Consider the following 20,102-nt stretch of genomic DNA (forward strand, 5'->3'; position numbering starts at 1 on the left):
AATGCGGGCTTTTAAACCAGAACGTTGAAAGAGATGGAAAAACTGCCCAAACAGCCAATAAACTACAATTTCTGAGCCAGAAATCACTCCTCTTGTGGTAGATAGGCTATCTAGTGCTTACTACTCCCACTGATAAGCTAAATGGCTTTCCTCCAACACAGAAAGGCTTGGGGGGGCTAAGAAGCTTGCAAACAGTCCTGGACACAGCAAATCTGTATCTGGACTAGACTAGTTACAGGAAAGGCGGGAAACAAGCGCAAATGCTGGCTTTTAAACCAGAAAGTTGAAAGAGATGGAAAAACTGCCCAAACGGCCAATAAACTATAATTTCTGGGACAGAAACCACTCAACTTGTGGTAGATAGGCTACCTGGTGCTTACCAGTCCCACTGATAAGCTAGAAGGCTTCCCTCCAACACAGAAAGGCTTGGGGGCTCAGAAGCTTACAAACAGTCCTGTTTACAGCAAATGTTTATCTGGACTAGACTAGTTACAGGAAAGGTGGGAAACAAGTGCAAATGCGGGCTTTTAAACCAGAAAATTGAAAGAGATGGAAAATAAAATGCTTGATTTGTGACAAAAACTGTTATCAGCTGCTTGCTATTGTTTAAAAGGAAAGATCAGCTCCTTAACATAAAGTTGGGGGTGCCAAATTGGGGGACAGCATTGGACACACAAGAGTAGCTAGTTATACCTTTGGCCAGCCGTCTTATTTACCTAGCTGTTCTCTTTACCTCCTTAAGTAAAGTTGTTGAGTTTTTGCATCACAGTAGATAATGGGATGTATGTTTTCATTTTAAAATTGGTAAGAATCCAATTAAAAATGTCTCTTTTACTTTTCAAATCAGTAGGAACTAAAGGAGACCAGCATGGTAATTTTTATTTTAGTACATTAACTGTGCAAATAGATTCCAGTCAAAATGAATGGAAATTAGAACCTGAAAGTGAAATGCCTTGCTATTCATTAACGTGAATTTTATTGTGATGATTAATAGCAATAATAATAAGGACAGCAAGGCTTTTAAGTGTTCTGTTCCCAGAACATTACTTACTTTATCAGATAGTCATGCTTGTTTACTTGACCATTTCCATCTGATATATTTCCAGTTAGATCTTTTAAACCTTCTCTTAATTCAGACAGGTTGCTACTGTCACAAAAATATGTTTCCAGTCCTGTTTCACTTAATCTGGATTTCCAGCAGTCTTATGGACTCTACATATGATGGAGTCTCTACAATGTATACAAATATTCATGTAAGCACTTCCAGCCAAAAATATGACATTTTCTAGATTTGTTTTTTTCTTCAGTCCTTTACAAAGTTCCCACAATTTTCTTCAAGACCACTTTCTTTCAGGGATCTATTACATTTCTGATTTTTTTACTTACTTTTCACCTACTATCACCCATTAGTGCTGCATCTAACCTGCTTGCTAAGTTTTTTCAAACAGCCTCACAGGTCTTGCCTTCTGTGACAAACTGTGCTATTTTAGGCATTTCTCTTTTTCTCTCTTCAACTTATATGTCATATTTTACTGCAAGTTTTAAGAGTCCAGCAGCCACTCAACCTCATAAATGAATACTGACCCTTTCCATGTTAACAATTCTTGGCCTCTTCTTAATTGCTTCCAGTACCTTTTTCTGTTTTTTTAATGGTCCACTACCATCATTCTTGGGTATATTATTAGCTGTTTCACCAAATATTCATGCTCCAGGGAGATGTAGAATCGATCTAGCCTTGACCAACTTCCATGTTTCTCAACATAGTGTGTGAATTCACTGGGTCCCAGCTTCTTAACTCGCACATTTACCTACCCATGTGCCTTACACATTTACTTAAGTGCCCCATAGTCATTACCTTAATAATGTTAGGTCCACTGCTTACATCTTCTCTGTCAGTTACTATTTTCCAGACTACAGCTATAAGTAAAATTCCCTGGAGAAAGTCAAGAATTTCTCCCATGATATTTTTCACTTCGTTTTTTCCTGCCTTTGGTTGCACATAGACATTGCATTTTGTAATTCTGTGTTTCCCTTAGCTACCTGTAAGTCCTAGCCATACTTTAAATGCTGCACCTAAAGAAATACCAATCCCCCCTTGCCACATGCTCCAGAGATCACAACCTCATTACCACAATTAACAGAACATGCTGAAGGGACAGGTTCATTTCCCAAAGACTGCCCATACTCTGGAATAAGCATCCCATTCATGTCAAGCAGAGCACCTCACTGGCCCTCTTCAAGAGAACTCTTGACAAGTGGATGGGTAACAGAAAGTTCACCCCAGGGATCACTCCAGTTACCCTACTGGACAGGGGTACTGTGAACTAACATCAGGTGGCACGCTGCCTTGGCAATTTTTTGGGCTAGGTTTGTAAAGGCTCCAGGGCCATTAGCCTAGTATGAAGAACAACATACTTCCCTTTCTATGTTTTGCTCTCTTCAACTACTATTAAAAGACCTCCTCTGGATCATAGTAATAATTCCTTTTCCCTGTCTTGATAGGCTTCTGCATAAGAAACAACCCCTTACTTCATTTTAGTAGCACTTTACTTTTATTTTTATTCAGGTGCATTTCTTGTAAAAGTACATCACTATTTAATATATTTAAATATTTTAAAATTCTGTTAGAAATAACCTTTTTGACCATCCCATTTACATTCCATGCCTAAGCATCTTTTGGCTGATTTTTCTCTCCCTTTACTAGATTTTCCATCATCTGTAGTCCATATATTCATCTTATAACCCACTCCTGCCCTACTGTATTTCTTTCTACATCATGCTGTTTTATTGCCTACCTTCTTCTTTTCCTCAAATAAACTGTCCCAAGCAATATGTCAGTATCATCACAATCAACAGGTTGTACTATCAGAACAATTATATTCAATGTAAAAACCTTAACAAGTAAAACTTCTGCAAATAGAACTATGTACAAAAAAATCGATCACTTGCTTTTCCTTCCAAAACCCTCTTAGAAGGTGCATCACTTGGTTCCATAAGCACTGTCATGTGCATGCTGAGCTTGTGCTCTGTAAGGACTGTCATGTGTTTGATGAGCTGGTGCTCTGTAAGCACTGTTGTGTGTGTGCTGAGCTTGTGCTCCGTAACCACTGTCATGTGCATGCTGAGCTTGTGCTCTGTAAGCACTGTCATGTGTGTTCTGAGTTGTGCTCTGTAAGCACTGTCATGTGTGCACTGAGCTGGTGCTTTGTAAGCACTGTCCTGTTTGTGCTGAATTGTGCTGTGTAAGCACTGTCATGTGTGCACTGAGCTGGTGCTCTGTAAGCACTGTCATGTGTGTGCTAAATTGTGCTCTGTAAGCACTGTCATGTGTGTGCTGAGTTGTGCTCTGTAAGCACTGTCATGTGTGTGCTGAGCTTGTGCTCTGTAAGCACTGTTGTGTCTGTGCTGAGCTTGTGCTCTGTAAGCACTGTCATGTGTGCACTGAGCTTGTGCTCTATAAGCACTGTCGTGTGTGCAGAGTTGTGCTGTGTAAGCACTGTCGTGTGCACTGAGCTTGTGCTCTGTAAAGCACTGTCATGTGTGTGCTGAGTTGTGCTTATGTAAGCACTGTCATGTGTGTGCTGAGTTGTGCTCTGTAAGCACTGTCATGTGTGCATGTACCTATAGCCTTTCTCTGTTGTGCTCTGCCCTGCCCAAAAATCATTGATAAAGGACCCAACAGTCCCTGTACACAGAATTAAAGATGAATATCTTCTCCCACCAGGCTAGTACTAAATTTGCAAAGGTTGGGGCACACATGACACCCATTGCCACTCCAACTACCTGGTGAAATAATTCTCACTCAAAATAAATAAAATTATGTTTTAAAACCAGTTCCATTAAGGTTAAAATCAAATAAATATCTCTCTCACTAAAATCTTCATTGTCCCTTAAAATTTCTTCTAAAAATTCCAAGCCTTCTTTATGTGGGATGGAAGTAAAGAGGTAAACAACATCAATTGGTGGGTCTTTTATCAATGATTTTTGGATGAAATTTGCCTTTTCTGGATAGATAGTGAGGAAAAATTTAGTGAATTCTTGAACTACATTACTAACAGTACTGAATTTTTAAGGTTCACCTATAAAATAGGGCAGGGTTCTATTGATTACCTGGATGTGAATATAGGGATGGGCTATGATAGTAATAGGTTCACTTCAAAGGTACACAGAAAAGCTACCTACTGCAATTCCTTTCTACATTTCCAGAGCTCCCATCCATTTACACAAAAAAGGAGCATTGTGAAAGGTCACTATGTCAGGGGTAGTAGAATGACATCAGAGGAGGAAGACTTTGTACAAGAAGGTGAACTGTTGAAAAGTATGTTCCTTGACAGGGGATACCCTGAGAACATTATTAATTATTTTTTTACTGAAGTGCTAGAAAATAGAAGCAATAGGTTTGCACCTATTTTAGGAACGGAGTATAGTGGGATAGGTGGCAACCAACAGGTGATTGATATTAATGATAGTGTGGATTTTGTTACTATGTGTGCTGTGCTGTGTTATTAAAGAAGTTTGTGGGTGAGCAGCAACTATCTGAGTGCTTTTTTCTTTTGATTTGTTAATTAGATCTTACTGCAACATCACCAGAATGGTTTGGAGAGACAGATATATCTCACAGATCATACAGCTGATCTGAAACAGACTCCCCAGCCACATAAAACAAAGTTTATCCCAGTCCATATTCATATGCAACTTGGATCTATGGATGGGAACAGAACATTTACCCAAAGACTGGCCACTGTACTACTAATGGAAATAGTCAGCTCCTAAAAGCTTTATCCCATGCATAGGTACCCTTGAGTTACCTGTGGTATGATCTCAGTTATTTTCACTGGGGTAATATATAATTATTGACCATGAATGGAGTAAGGCTAATCTTTAACCAAATGGGATAAGTTAATTTGAGCCAAAGAGGGAAATAGGCTAGTCTTGAAATGGCCGCAAGGACAGCTATCATAGTAGTTACCTATGAGCCTATGAATCTTTTCCATCAAAATTAGAAATCCCACATATTTCACCAAAAATGGAGATTTAAGTTTTTTTTTTTTTTTTTTTTAACTTTCATCAACTTGTGGTTCAAATGTTGTGGATTAAAGCAGCTTGACTGTTGCAGTAAAATGCTGTATTGAACTACACTGAAATTCTTAAGGATAAAATAACAGTCTTAAGGGTACTTTAATCATAATATCCTGTTATAATTATCTGAAAATTTAATTTTGAACTCTCAAATGACTACTGTCTTGTGGCCTTGTATGTATAGATAACAGTTGCAAGGGTTATTGTGTCTTTCCCATTAGTGCATTTTGTATTATATTTTGTATTATATTCCATTTTTATTGATAGGGTTATATATGACTTTTTTCAGGATGCAGAATGTAATGCTGGTCCAAAATATATCTTGACTGAGTTATTATCTCAAAAGTAAAAAAAACATTTATTTTTTTCACAACACTTGGTCTTTTTTCCTTAATTTTTAACATGTCAGAGCTCAAATGCCATAATGAGAAGCAGCTAAAGTGGTGTGTTCAAATTCAGCAAAGAGCTATACTGAAATACCTAATAGCAGAATAGCATTCATAGATGCATTTTATCCCTGAGCATCCTGTTTTCACTGTCTGAAAGGTTAATAATGAAATATCAAAAGGTGGTTGACATATGACCTTTTATGCATATGTAAGGATTTATAGGTCTTCACTGTATTGTTTAACATTTTATATTATGTTTGGTTTTCATTGGAGGTAGCAATGACTTTTGTTTAAGATGCAGAATACAAAACTGGAACAGAATAAACCTCCGTCTAGCTGGTAAAATCATGCAAATTTATTAAATAGGGTTATTTCTAGTCACTGGAATTATACTCCTCCCAAATTTAGAATCACATGCAATAAAGTCATTATTCAATCATAATTTGAAATAGATTTATATATCCTTAGAATTACCAACTAAGTGTATTATGCTGTTTTGTGTCATTTGTTTCATAATAAATAGGGATTTCCTATTTGTTTAATGCTGACAAATGCATTATATATCTTTTGAGATATCATCAGTATGTTCTTTTAAAATCACAATCAGTATTAATGCTCTCTTCTCAGAAAAAGAGGAATTTTATAATTTTAAATATTATAGCAAGATATCCACATTTTCCTTGTTTTGACAGGCACACAGATAATTTAGACTCTTCTGTCTGTACTCTACTGTTGCAGTAAATAATGTATTGTTGTCCATCTGTGTATCTACTAACATTTTTATAAGAAAAAAAATGAAGCAATAGGATATATTTCTAATGGACATTAGTGTTAAATACAGACCAGAATGGCTTTATATAATTGACACACTGTAGCATTTACAAAGCAGTCATTAAAAAAATGAAACATTCATTTCCCTCTCTGCAATAAGAAAATATAAAGGTTATCAATGTAAAACATGACTAGTAAACGTTGTGAATTCAAACAAAAAAAAAACTGTATTTTAAAAGTTATATTTTTATATCAATTCTATACTGTGGCATAAAATGACACAAAATTATTTTCATATTAAAATTTAAGATGCAGCTGCTCCTTTGTCTATAAGATAGGAGACCAATCTAAGGGGGTTATGTTCCCTAAGTAAATATGTCAGAAACATTCTCTGAAAATGTCTGGAAAAATATCAAACCATTTTGAGGCATTTGCATAGAGAGAGCATAGCAACTAAAACATCCAGTATTGCAAACAGTCATTCAGATTAATTTTGTCCCATCATATTTACTCTCTCTCCCTCTCCTTTCCTAGCTCTTAACATACCCTTCTCCTTCCTTTCTTGCTTTTTTCTTTCCTTCTCCTGCCTTCATTTCCATACTAGCCTCTACTGTACTCATTCTTACCATTTAATTGTTTGTTACATCTGACCATCTTCTTGAAACTCCTGAAGTGTTACTTGTGTGCAACATTTCATCTGAAATCTACTTATTGTGCATTATAAGCTTTCTAGGCTCTTAGGATTTGTTAAACTATGGAATAACTTCAGACATGTGAGTAATCACAAAACCATCACTTTTGAAATCCCACCCCTTCAATTATTTAAATTTATTGGCCATCCTACAGTATTTCATAGTACCAAAATACAAAAGTAACCACCCCTTTCAGTCCATCTTGCTGTTTTAAAAATAGTAACTCTCCACTAAACCTTAACTTTTTAAACAGGTAAAACTCAAGTTACCTACTTTCATATCTAACTTCTCTAGTGCACACTGCAGAGTGCATTCTTTTCAATCTTAAGCATCCCTGTTACTAGCACTTTCTCTAATACCTAAAAAGATCATCTCTACTTGACTCCAAGTAGACTTTTCTCTATCTGTTAAACCTAGCACTTGCTCCTACAGTACTTATTACCTTGATACGGCACTCTTATAGATAGCACCCCAAAAAGGCAAACCCCCATTTCTCGGTCACTCACGTCCCCCGGAATCTCTTTTAAAGTTTTTTTGTCTAGTCCTTCTAGCATGTCGAGGGATCAGTTGCTAGTGTCCTCTCCTGCTCAGCTGGTGAACCTGGGAATATTGAGGCAATGTTACAATTGCCTCATGTACACAGACAACCCTCTCCTCCTCCCACAAAACACAAATACATGCGAGAGATGCAACTATACGGCCAAACTGGAGGCTGAGCTCTCTCAACATAGGACTGGCAAGACCAGTCAGGAGGAGAAGGTTACCACACACACTATAGACCCAGTCTCACATAGTACCATCACAACCTCAAATCATACACATAAACACACAAAGACATACTCGGGCTCTGATCAAAAATCTACCAAAACAGCAGAGGCCACCAAAGCAGACACCCAAACAACCACCACCTCAGAACACAACACCTGCAACACATAGACCTCACAGTCAGAGTGTCAAACAGTCACAGCCCTTAAGGCCAAACACAATGCCAGACACACTAGTCATTGGTGACTCCATAGTCAGACACACTGACGCCCGCTCACCAGACTGAGTAAGGAGAAGGTCACAGTAAGCTGCCTGTCGGGCGCTAGAATCCGCCACATAACGCAAGCACTCAGGTCTCTCAACAGCAGGTACAAATATGACTCAGTCATTGTCCACGCTGGTGTAAACGACCTGAGACGTACCTCCTTGGACTACATGAAAAGAGACATTGAGGAGCTCTCTGATTATGTAGCCCAGGCAGGTATGACCCTGACCTTGAGCAGTATCCTACCTTCACCAAGAATGATGCCACAATACAGAGATAAGATGATCAGCTTTAACAATTGGCTTAAACTCTGGTGTCATTCAAAGGGGACCCAATGTCTGTCTGCCTGGGATGACATGCTGGACAAGCCACGCTGCTTCGCAAGGGACGGCTTGCACCTGTCACCCCTGGGATTCCGGATATTGGGAAACGCTCTTGCCACCCCATAGTGCCTTTTTTAGGCAAGGCTCATATTCTTAACCTACCACCCTAGAACACAAAAAGGAAAAAACTAAGGGTAATGCTGCTCAATGCCAGAAGTCTAAATCTCAAAATGCACGCACTCGAGGCCCTTCTCAGTATGGAGAACATCGATGTCTGTGCAGTGACAGAAACCTGGTTCAAGGCTCCTGAGAGCACCCCAGCACTATCAGGTTTTACCTCTTATCATGCGTTCCGGCCCCAAAATCCGGACAATACCAAGAAAGGAGGGGGTATCCATATTCATCAAAGACACCCACACCTCAAGACTGGTGGCAACGCACGATGCATCGGAGACCATCCAGGTGCAATTAACCATAGGCAAGACTGCTCTGCAAATTGTAGCATGTTACAGGCCACCCTCACAAACTCAGGAACCTCACATGGCCTTCCTGAAAACACTAGAGGGATAAATGTATCACCAAACACCATCATACTAGGTGACTTCAATTACCCTAATATAGACTGGGAACACTACTCAAGCCCAAACACCCTAGCCCAAAAGTTCCTGGAATTCATAAACTCAAATGCCATGGAACAACTAGTCACCATCCCCACAAGAGGAGAAAACATACTTGATCTCATCATCACGAACATGGGAGCACAATGTTCAACACCGGAAGTATACCCTCACTGGTGAGATCAGATCACAAACTAATCTCGCTGGAGGTCCTCATCCCACCCCACCTGAAATAAAAGACCACAGTAAAGAACTTCTCGAAAGCCGACTTCACACTTCTAAAGACTAGTGTGGTCTCCTTTAAGGCCCCCGAGCCGACGGAAAACAGTACTCAAGCCGCTGAATCACTTACAAATGCCTTCTACCAGCACCTGCAGGACTGCATGGATAAGGCAATCCCAAGCAAAACAAAGACTCTTTGTACCAAAGGCAAGCGTCCACTCTGGTGGACCCCAGCCATAAACAAACTCTACAACAAAAGGAGGAAGCTACTACAAGATAGAGCAAAATCCTTAAAAGGTAAGACACCCTTGATCACTATAAGTAAAAACTAAGAGCTCTCATAAAATCATCCAAAGCAAATTTTGAGAGAAAAATAGCTAAAGACTCAAAAGACAATCATAAGGCCTTCTTTAGCTATGTTAGAAACCTGGGAGGAAACTCCCAGATATGCTCAGAACTAGTTCAAAATGATGTGAAGATTACTGATCCTACAGACATTGCCAACATACTGGCTGACAGGTTCAGTGCAAACTTCTCCCCAAAAGGAGAGATATCTATACCAAGCGATTGCAGCCCCCAAACATCTCCAACGCCCAAGTGAGAACTGCTCTCTCCAAAGCAAAAACACAGCATCCATGGGACCTGATGGTGTCCCCGGCTGTGTGCTCCACGAACTCAATGAGGAATTAAACCCACAGCTAGGACAGCTGTTTAATCATAGTCTTACCTCTGGATACGCACCCAGGAGTGGCGCACTGCAACTGTGGTCCCACTTCACAAAGGCGGTGCCTCCACCGACCCTGGAAATTACCGGCCCATTAGCTTGACAAGCCTTATCTGCAAAGCCATGGAGAGGATCATAATGGACCTCATAAATAAAGACATAGGGAATTTGCAGACTTTGGATCCATCCCAGTTTGGCTTTGTCAAAGGCAGATCATGCCTTCTAATCTTGGTTGACTCTATGTAAACAGTCACCAAAGCCATTGATGAGGGAAAGGCAGTCCATTCAGCCTACCTCGATCTGGCGAAGGCCTTTGATACAATACCCCACTCGGGTATCATTGAAAAACTCATCAGCTTAAATGTTAACCCATACATCACAAGATGGGTTGCAAACTGGCTGAGTGACAGAACCCACAGGGTCAGAGTTGCTGGCGCCATGTCAGACTCAAAGCCTGTCACAAGTGGTGTACCACAGGGCTCAGTCCTGGGCCCACTCTTGTTTGGCATCTACTTTTCCAAGTACAAGCAAACACAGGAGGGTTATGGCTGACAAAGTTTGCAGATGACTGCAAACTGGGCGCCATAGTAGAAAACACATCTGACACAGATATCCTTCAGAAGGGTCTCACAGAAACGGATAACTGGTGCCAGAGCCATGGCCTAAAGTTAAATGCCAAAAATGCATAGTCATACCCTTCGGGAAAAACAAGGTTACCCCTAGCTACCAAATAGGTGGCAATCCACTGAGTACAGAAGAAGTTATCAGGGACCTGGGGACCCAGGTTGATAGTAGTCTGTCATTCGACACCCATGTAGCTAAAGTAGTTAGGAAGACCTTCTACATTGCCCACCTTATCATGAAGGGATTCTCATCTAGATCAAGGGAGGTCATAGTCTCCCTATACTCATCACTCATCAGACCAATGATTGAGTACAATGCCCCATTCGGAATGTATCTGACCCGACACTTGCAGCAGCTGGAGAGGCCACAAAGTTCCTCACCAAAAGGATAAAGGGTCTCAAACATCTGTCCTATGCTGCCCGACTGAAAGAACTCCAGCTCTATTCAGTCGCTTACCGCTTGCTCAGAGGTGACCTTTGCCTAACATACAAGGCCATGTCAAACCCAGATTTGATGAATATGCTTCACCTCAAAAAATCTAGATCCGTCAGAGCCACAAGGGCGGGAGACTTAAACCTCGACACGGCTATTAATAGGACGTGCTGGAGGGATAGATTCATCACCCAAAGACTCCCTATGCTGTGGAATAAAATCCCGGTATATGTGAGGCAGAGCACCTCGCTGGCCTTGTTCAAGAGAAATCTTGACCAATGGATGGGAGATCGCAGATATACCCCAGGGATTACCTCAGTGTCACTGCTCAACAGAGGCACAGCAAAATAATGGGTATAGTTCCCCATACTAAAGGGGTGGCGAAAGCCACAAAACTATGGGCTAGGCTTGTAAATGCCCTCGGGCAGATAGCCTAGTATGAACCTATGAACCTATGAACCTATGAACACAATTCAGCAGAGAAGAATAGTCTTGTTTATTGCAGAGAACACATGTATGCGGGAAGCAAAGCAATCAAGGTCTCGTCTCCCAGAACACAAGAGCCTTCATTGTTTTATATTATATTAAAATTTAAATATAATAACTGTATCTATTAAACTATAACCACTGACCAATTAAAACTGAAGAATGTTGCATTATTTTGTTAGCTAAGGATCTACTGACTCTTTATCCTCCCATATATCAAGATATGAAAAATGTTTAGATGATCTCATTAAAGTACTTTTGACTACTGCATATTTAATGGACATTGAATGTAGTTTGCCAAGTAGACTCTCACAAAATGTGTACCTCAGGCAGTCCATACACTTAAAAAAAAAACTGTCAAGTAGTGCAGAAAACTTAACCAAGAAGTTGTAGTATAAGGAAAATTGTAGAGAATAACTGAAGAATTATTTCAGGTAATCAAGACTTAGGACTTGTTTTAGGTGAAAGCCCAAAGTTTGTATACAAAAAAGGAAAAAGTTTTAAGTCCATGTTAGAAAATAATGGAGAGAATAAAATTGCACTGCCTGTTAGTAACAAACCTATGGGAACCTACAAATGTCATGGTTGCAATGTTTGTAGATTCATTCATAAGGGTCCATACATACGTTTACAGCATTTAACATATACCATCAAGGTTCATGGAAGGTATGGTTGTAATACTGTGTGGGTAATTTATATTGCTATGTGCTCTGAGTGTACCAGTTTTTATGTTGGAATGACTACAAGGAATTTTTGCAAAAGGATTAGGGAACATTTGTATGCTTTAAAAACTAAGGATAAAAACAATGCACTTTATAGGCATTCTATTTTATGCAGTAATTTTAAGAAATTTAACTTTGGGGTACTTGAACATGTCCCAGAGGATCAAAGAGGGGGAGACCATAAAAAACAAGTTGGAATGAGGGAGGTGAAATGGCAACTCAGGTTAAGAGCTGATGTGTCTACCCCCAGGCTTAAATAAAACTATTAAGTGTTTCTTGAATGGATATAAGTTAAAGGTCCTTTAAGAATTAATTGTGTTTTAAAAAACACTGCTTTGAAATTGTTAAATTGATTAATTGTTCAAATGATTTTGTTGGTTGAATATGTATATAAATGTTATGTGTTTTTACTCCTTTGTATTTCTGAAGAAGTTTTTACGAAAGCGACAATTAAAAGCTTATTACACTAAAGTTTCCTTGTTCTTGGTTAAGTTTTCTGCACTAATTGACAGTTTGTTTTGTTGTGATTTCTGTTAAGACTTTAGGTTTTGCCAGTTTTTTTGTTATTTAGTCCATACACTTCAGTGGGCCTGATTCCAAAAGATTTGCTCTCAGTGTAAGTGATCCCTTACACTGAAAGGAGGTCTTCTCGAATCTGACCTGCTGGTGTAAGCCTAGACAGGTCTTACACTGAAGTAAGTCATTTACATTGAGAGGAAGTCTTTTGGAATCAGGACAGATGCACAATGGGCGCAACCCTTTTGAAATTTGGCCCATTATCTTTTCTTTTGCTTCCTTCATTATTGTTATGCTTTTATTTTGTTGTAGCTTTTTTACTTAAGCTTTATTTTATTTTCACTTAAGTCACACTAATATTCTTGGGGGGGGGGGGCAAGCAGCATAAATAAAATGCTTTAGTCCAGTTCATAGAATGCTTTGAACTCATTCCATCCAATCATTCTCAACCCCTTTTTCCCATTTTGCACGTGGGGTCGGGGTGCACTTCAACAGTGACAATCATCTCAAGCCAAGGTTTACACCGCTAGGTGGCTATCCCTGCAATGGTAGTTCGTCTGTACCACTCACTCACACACACAGTTGCACCTATGACCAGTTTAGAGTGTCCAATCCACCTACTGCATATCTTTGAAATGTGGGAGGAAACCAGAGCACCCGGAGGAAACCCATACCGCAGGGAGGACATGCAGACTCCACACAGAAGATACCCCAGCCGAGAATCAAACCAGAGAACCTCTTGCTGTGAGGTGAGAACACTAACCTCGGCACCTGCTTTAAACTCATTATCAGCTATATAAAGTCCTATAGTTCCTAGTATTTGTTTAAACTTGGCAGACAATTGCACAAAACTGTTGTACCATCCCCGACTATACTTTTCTCCCACTTCTTTCTGCTCAAGCCCTACTTAATACTGCATTCCCCCCATATAGGACATCTTAGTTATTAAATAGTTTTTCTCTCCGCTTCTATTCCAATTCTATCCAGCCCTTCTGCTCCCTACCTGCCAATAGTTACAACAAATCAAATCTACCACTAAAAGCTAAAACGATCACTAACTACTACACTTACCTCTCTTTTCTGTCACTTGGGGTTCCACTCTCTTTGCTACTCACCTTACTAACTATTTTTTTTTCTTTCTTTCATCTTTTAAGTGCTGTACAAGTCACTCGGGCCATCCCGCTCCATTCCCCTACACAGCCCCCATTCCCACCCACCCCATATCTATTACTTTTATAGTTAGCCAAACAGTCCAACTACCCAATTAACACACACCCCATTCATTAACCCTACCCCACCCATTCAATATATCCAAATTAACTAATCCGCTAACCCCTTCCCTTTCATTCTCATTTACCAACTATCCTACCCATTACAATAACAATTTCACCCCCTCCTACTACCTCCTTCAGTATTTCTCCATTCATCCAATATCCACAATGACACCACTAACAATGCCCACACTACTACTTCTGTCTCTATCTTTCTAAGTCCTTCCTCGCCTCACTACACTTCATTCCACTCACACACAGTTCACACCCACTTCTATCACTTTAGCCCAGCCCTCCAATCACAAATCTTACTCCAACATATCTTTCAGTCTTTACTCCACTAATACAATACTATTCCTCAAACACAAAATCCTTTCACACACACATTACACCCTACTTGCAACACCCCTCACAACACATTACAACTTCAAGTGCAAATTACTGTTGGTATTACATCTAGATAGTACCACTACCCTTTACCCATTTGGGGACATCCACCCCAACCCTGGACTTACTCCATTTACATTCCTCGCCCAAATCTCACAAGTCCCTAAAACTAGCCACCATTAAGATACAAAGTATAAGAAACAAAATCCTAGAATTCCATGCGTGGATATCCCATTTCAAACCTGACATACTTGCTGTTACTGAGACATGGCTAAAGCCATATATAAAATTCCCCTCCCCAGCCTTTTACTTTCTCTTTGGTTCCTACTTCCGCCATAACTAAGCTCTTGCTAAAACTCATACCTGGTGGTACTGCCCCAGACAACCTACCCCCTGAGTAATTGTAAATGTCAGCCAAATCTATCAGCTACTCCATCAGTATTCTCATCAACAAATATATCCGAGAATCCTATGTACCCTCCAGCTGGAAAAAATCCTATATCATTCCTCTACATAAAGGCGGTAACAACACAGAAATCTTAGTCTAATTTCCACCCTGTACCATACTATCTCCCATTTCTAAAATAGTGGATAAATACATTCAAACTTAACTTATGAATTATCTACTCCAAAACATTCAAACTTAACTTATGAATTATCTACTCTAAAACAAACTCCTTTCCACTACTCAGCAATGCTTTCGACCTGGACACAGCACTATAACTGCCCTCCTTTCCTTTCTGAATACTGTCAACCACCATCACAATGATGCCAACTTATCTCTGCACTCTTCCTCTGTCTCTCTAAGGACTTTGTCACCATCTCCCATTCTCTCCTCCTTTCTAAGCTCTCACACCTAGGCATGTCCACATCCATTCTTGACTGGTTTTCCAACTATCTTACAAACAGACAACAATCTACCAAGTGGCTACATGCTCTTTCACCTTTTCTCACTACTGCCACTGGAGTTCCCCAGGGATCAGTTTTGGGACCCCTTCTTTTCAGTATCTTCATTAACAACTTTCACTCTCCTATTACTCATGGATCCATAGTACAATATGCAGATGATTCTACTATTATCTGCTCCAGCACCTCAAAAACAGAGCTTCTGTCCTTGACCCAAAATGCTTTCTCCACCACCAACTCTTGGATGACGAATAACCACCTTACCCTGAACCCCAACAACCACCTTGCCCTGAACTCCTGATCTTTATACTCAAAGAGCACCACCCTTAATAAAGCAAACTTTATCATCTTTTCATCTAACAAAACTGCCATAGAGGTAGAATCCCATACAAAATTACTCGGGGTTACTGTAGACGATAATTTAACATTCGACCAACACATCATCAACAACATCAAAATAACACACCAAAAACTTGGAAATCTTTATATACATAAATACTTCTTAAGCTTTTCTACTAGAAAAACACTTGCCCAGACTTTTCTCGTACCCTCTCTTTTCTACGGTGCCCCCATTCTTACAAACATCCAGTCCTGATTACAAACTAAGATGGACTCCTGCTACAACAAAATTGCTAAGTTTGTGACAAGTGCAAAATATTCTTCCCATCACTGCCATTCTTTACAATCCCTTAACTTCCTTGAACTACCACAGCATCTTACACATATGCAACTATCTACAGCACACAAAATTATATACAAACCTCTTGAATGCCCAGCCCTCACCTCCCTTCTAACACTCTATCAACCAAATAGGTATCTCAGATTTGAAAACAAATCTCTTATCCATGTAAACAGACCAAAACTCTCAGCAGGTCAGTATCTCTACTCTTTCACAGTTGCCAAACTCTGGAATGCTCTTCCACCTTCTTTCAGGACCATTAATAGTGCCTCCATATTCAAAAAGATCTTACATCAATATCTCTCTTCTCAATGGCTTTGCCAGTGTACCATCTCCAATTCATCAATAACCCGATTCTCCATTTTCGCCATCTCTAAAACTATACTCCTCACTTTCACCCTTCTTAAGTGTCATCCATGAAAATGATCTTTTACCCTACTTGCCTCACAAGAGATATGCACAATACTCTTGTTACCCATGCCTGTTTTATGTATACTATATAAGCTATTCCGCTTAGTCAATCTGCCTAAAGTGTAATATAATTGTATATGTGTATGGCTTGTCTGCCCTCTCTGTCAAATTTTTAACAGATTAGATACCTTTGACTAGAACCAAAGTTGATTTCATAACTTGTAACCATATAATTGTACAATGTCCCAATTGACTGTCATGATTAATACTCTTTTTTTGTAACTCAACTACAATTTGTAACTCTTGTTTAACAAATGTATTTCTTCTTGTATAATGTTATGGAGCTTTTCTACCCAGGCCTCCACTGAAAATGGGCTCATCTCAGCCCAGTGGACTTTCCTGGTTAACAAAAGCAAATATATAAATAAATAAAACAATGTCCTAGCTAGGCTACACCTTCCAGTAAAAGGACTTGCACCACTGATTTAGAACTTGCCATTTGACAGCTCTTAGCAGTTCTGATAAAATGCATAATTTAAAGGTTTAAATGTAACATCACTTTTCTTAATTTGTCTTTCATGTCTTGACATGTTTTTCATCTATATTAATGTTTCTGTTCCTCTTTCAGAAAGGCTTCACTCCTCTTTATATGGCAGCCCAGGAAAATCATTTGGAAGTGGTCAAGTTTCTGCTTGAGAATGGATCAAATCAGAATGTGGCAACAGAGGTCAGTTATTTTACAGTACTGAGAAATCAGAGCAGAATTTGAGCAGGATGGGATTTTTCTGTCAGTATTACATTTTATTAGCTAGCTAAATATGAATATGTTTTGTGTATGATTTTATTAGACATTCTATAGTTTTGGCAACTGCAGCCATGTTAAAATATCTAATGTTAGAGAACTATTAGAAACAGTATGGTTATTTCTGTGTAATGTAGATTCTAATTTTGTAGCTTTGTTTTTTTTTTCTTTTTTAATTAAAATTTATATTTCCAATGCACGACTAAAATGAACAATATAAGAGATGCAACATTGGCTTTAATCCCAGATCTTTACTGAATACAAACTTAGCACTTTCATCCTGTGTTCATAAAGGACTTTATCAGTTAGTTTACAGGAAATTACATCACACTTAAAAAAACATTCTACAAATCACATCAAGTGCCCACTGAATAATTAATCAATCAATGACATTAATTTAAAAGTTCTAGCAACACTTAAAGACTGCACTGAATCCAACCTATAATATAATTTATGAATTGCATAATTATTTACACAAAAACTTATTATATAACAATAATCTACTATTCAAATAATAAATCAATTTTTAGCCCTATCTTTTAAAATACTGTAGATAGAAATATTTTCATCTCAGCCAGGTTCTGTACAAGCATTTAAATGCAATTGCCACATGACCTCCCTTATTTCCAATGCATTATCAAAGTCTCCCCCTCTTTTATCTACCACTATCTTATCAATAATAAAAAAAGTAAATCTGTTCAACTCCTTACATTTTTAGAGCATTTCTGCAAAAAATTTGTTTCTTTCCCTTTTTATATCACGTAAACAAGGACAAAAGCACTAAGTCTGTGTTCAGTAAAGATGCAGGATTTAAGCCAGTGATGCATTTAGTGCTGCCTCTTACATTGTTTGTTTGTTTCATTCTTATGCTGGATGCTTTTTATTTTAATTTGGTTCTAAAATTTATATTTGTTTGCCTCAGATCAAGAAACCAATCTTGCTGGGGATTTATCTGCCTGTTTCAAGGAATGCCAAGCAAGTCTGAATATACTGTCTGTTCTCAAGTTAAATGTAAAAACTAACCGCTTGCAAACTATTATGCATCATAATGCTGTACTGATGGTGCCGGTCTGCTTCTCTGCACTAAAAATATTCATCTAGCTGCTAATTAAAAATTATATCTTGAAGTAAAGTACAAATTTTGCTTCTGTATGCTGTTGGAAAGCTCAGTGTCTTTTCTTGATATCTAGCAGAGGCTCAGAATGATTTCAGTAGTTTAAGGAAGACAACTATGAAAAATTCCAAGATGCATGCCGTCTAGCTTTTGAACTTCTTGTCTACCTTCACCATCCTTGTCAGATGCGTGTTTGCAGCAATTCTCCTTTTTTTTAAATAAACTTCTTGGACTTCTTTTTTTTTTGGGGGGGGGGGGTTGGGGGGGCTAAAACTAAAATATTTTCACTAACATAATTTTGAGTGACAAAGATACCCATTTTATCATGAGTCCATTATGTTATATACATTTTCCATTGGTCCGGTGACAGTATGGACTGCAGGTCAAGCAAAAGTCAGATAGTTACTGCATCCCTTGGCAGTGCCTTAGGTACAATTACATGTGCAAGCATATATCAAGGGCTAATATTGAGAACAGTGTTCTGGGTAACTGCCTGTCATGTTTCAGAAATGAAGTTCTGAAAGAGGTTTTTTCCCCCTTATAGTGGTGTCCAGACCTTTGAGTAAATGGAAACAAGGCTTCCCTCTTTTGGAGAGAATTGTTGATACGAGGGTTGCTTCTTGTGTTTTTAAGGCAAGGTGAACTGCTCGTGTTCAGTATGAAATTGGGGCAGCTTAATTTCATAATGATTTAAAATGTCTCATAATGTTTAATATAAAAAGTATGTACTCCTAATCCATATAGGATAAAATAGTATTGCATTCATGTATACCTATGCTGTGTAATATCTGTGCTTATGGTTTTGAAGAACAGCTGTGACAAAATTACTGAAACTCCCGACTTGACGACTCACTCCATCAGATTTGTACAAACACAAGTGTGTGTTTACACATTAGGCTGTTTTTTATGGCAGGGGTGGAGGGATTTGCCCTATCATACTTGTTTACTTTATAACTCTGAGGTTGATATTGTCTTGGGCAATGTCAAGTGAACTCATGGGTTTAGATTACTGCCCCCATTAGCTACATTGTTGAACTGTAGAATGACCCCACATGGACTTACAGTATTGGGACTTAAACAGTTACACATGTGGATACATGCACATGTTATTTCATTACCTGGGATTATAAGTAATTAGTAACTCCCAGGTGCATTGCTTTACTGACAAAACCACATTGTCATAAATATTTTTCTACTGCTGTGCTTTCTATAAACAGATTTTCTTCCAGTTCTGAGCTAATTGTCTTGTACACTTGTGGATTAAATATAATACTTTAATTATTTATTTTATTTACTGGATAACTGAGTAAGCATGCTAGCTTAAAGACTTTTGTTGGTCATAACAAAGTCCTCAGTGGCAAAGAAAATAAAGCATATGCTCACAGTAAATGCAGCCACAAAAGAAATGAAAATGCTGTTTCTTTGATTGGCTTTGACTCTGGGTTTTGGTATATGGAACTTAACAAGCCACATATTGACAGAGAAGAATATGATTTCCTGTTGAGATGTATAAAGATAAAATTGTGGCCTAGAATGATATCAGCAGGCATGTAGGGCTATGGTGATGTGACCTCTGGGGAGTTACAAATAACTTTGTGGACTATGCTGGCATATTATGTATGGTGGCCATAAAAGGTTATTGCAATTTGCTGACTAACAGCCATGCACAGACAGTATATACTTTTTTCAAATGTATTTGGCCTCCTTTGCACTCTCCAGCTGACCATAAATTACCCTGAAGCTGCTCTTTTTGGTACATTTTACCTCTACTATTCCCCGTGTGATGACCCCCCCCCCCCCGGGCTGTGATTGAAAAGGGAAAAGTGGCTTACAGCAGATCTGACCATATAATATATCTTGATCAGCAAACTTGGAGATGTTTTGAAAGCACTAAAAGTTCAGAAC

General features: G+C 38.8%; 1 protein-coding gene across 3 annotated transcripts in view; it reads left to right on the forward strand.

The window, feature by feature from the left end:
- Positions 1-20,102, forward strand: part of ANK1 (ankyrin 1) — a 1,899,552-nt gene that overhangs the window by 614,328 nt on the left and 1,265,122 nt on the right. For all 3 annotated transcript variants that reach the window (XM_044082993.1, XM_044082990.1, XM_044082992.1), the window contains exon 5: positions 16,910-17,008. In XM_044082993.1, coding sequence (XP_043938928.1) covers positions 16,910-17,008 — 99 coding nt within the window. The remainder of the gene's footprint in view (positions 1-16,909; positions 17,009-20,102) is intronic.

Source organism: Protopterus annectens, chromosome 9.part0 (assembly GCF_019279795.1).
Source record: "Protopterus annectens isolate FY-2018-M chromosome 9.part0, PAN1.0, whole genome shotgun sequence".
NCBI classification, from domain to species: domain Eukaryota; kingdom Metazoa; phylum Chordata; order Ceratodontiformes; family Protopteridae; genus Protopterus; species Protopterus annectens.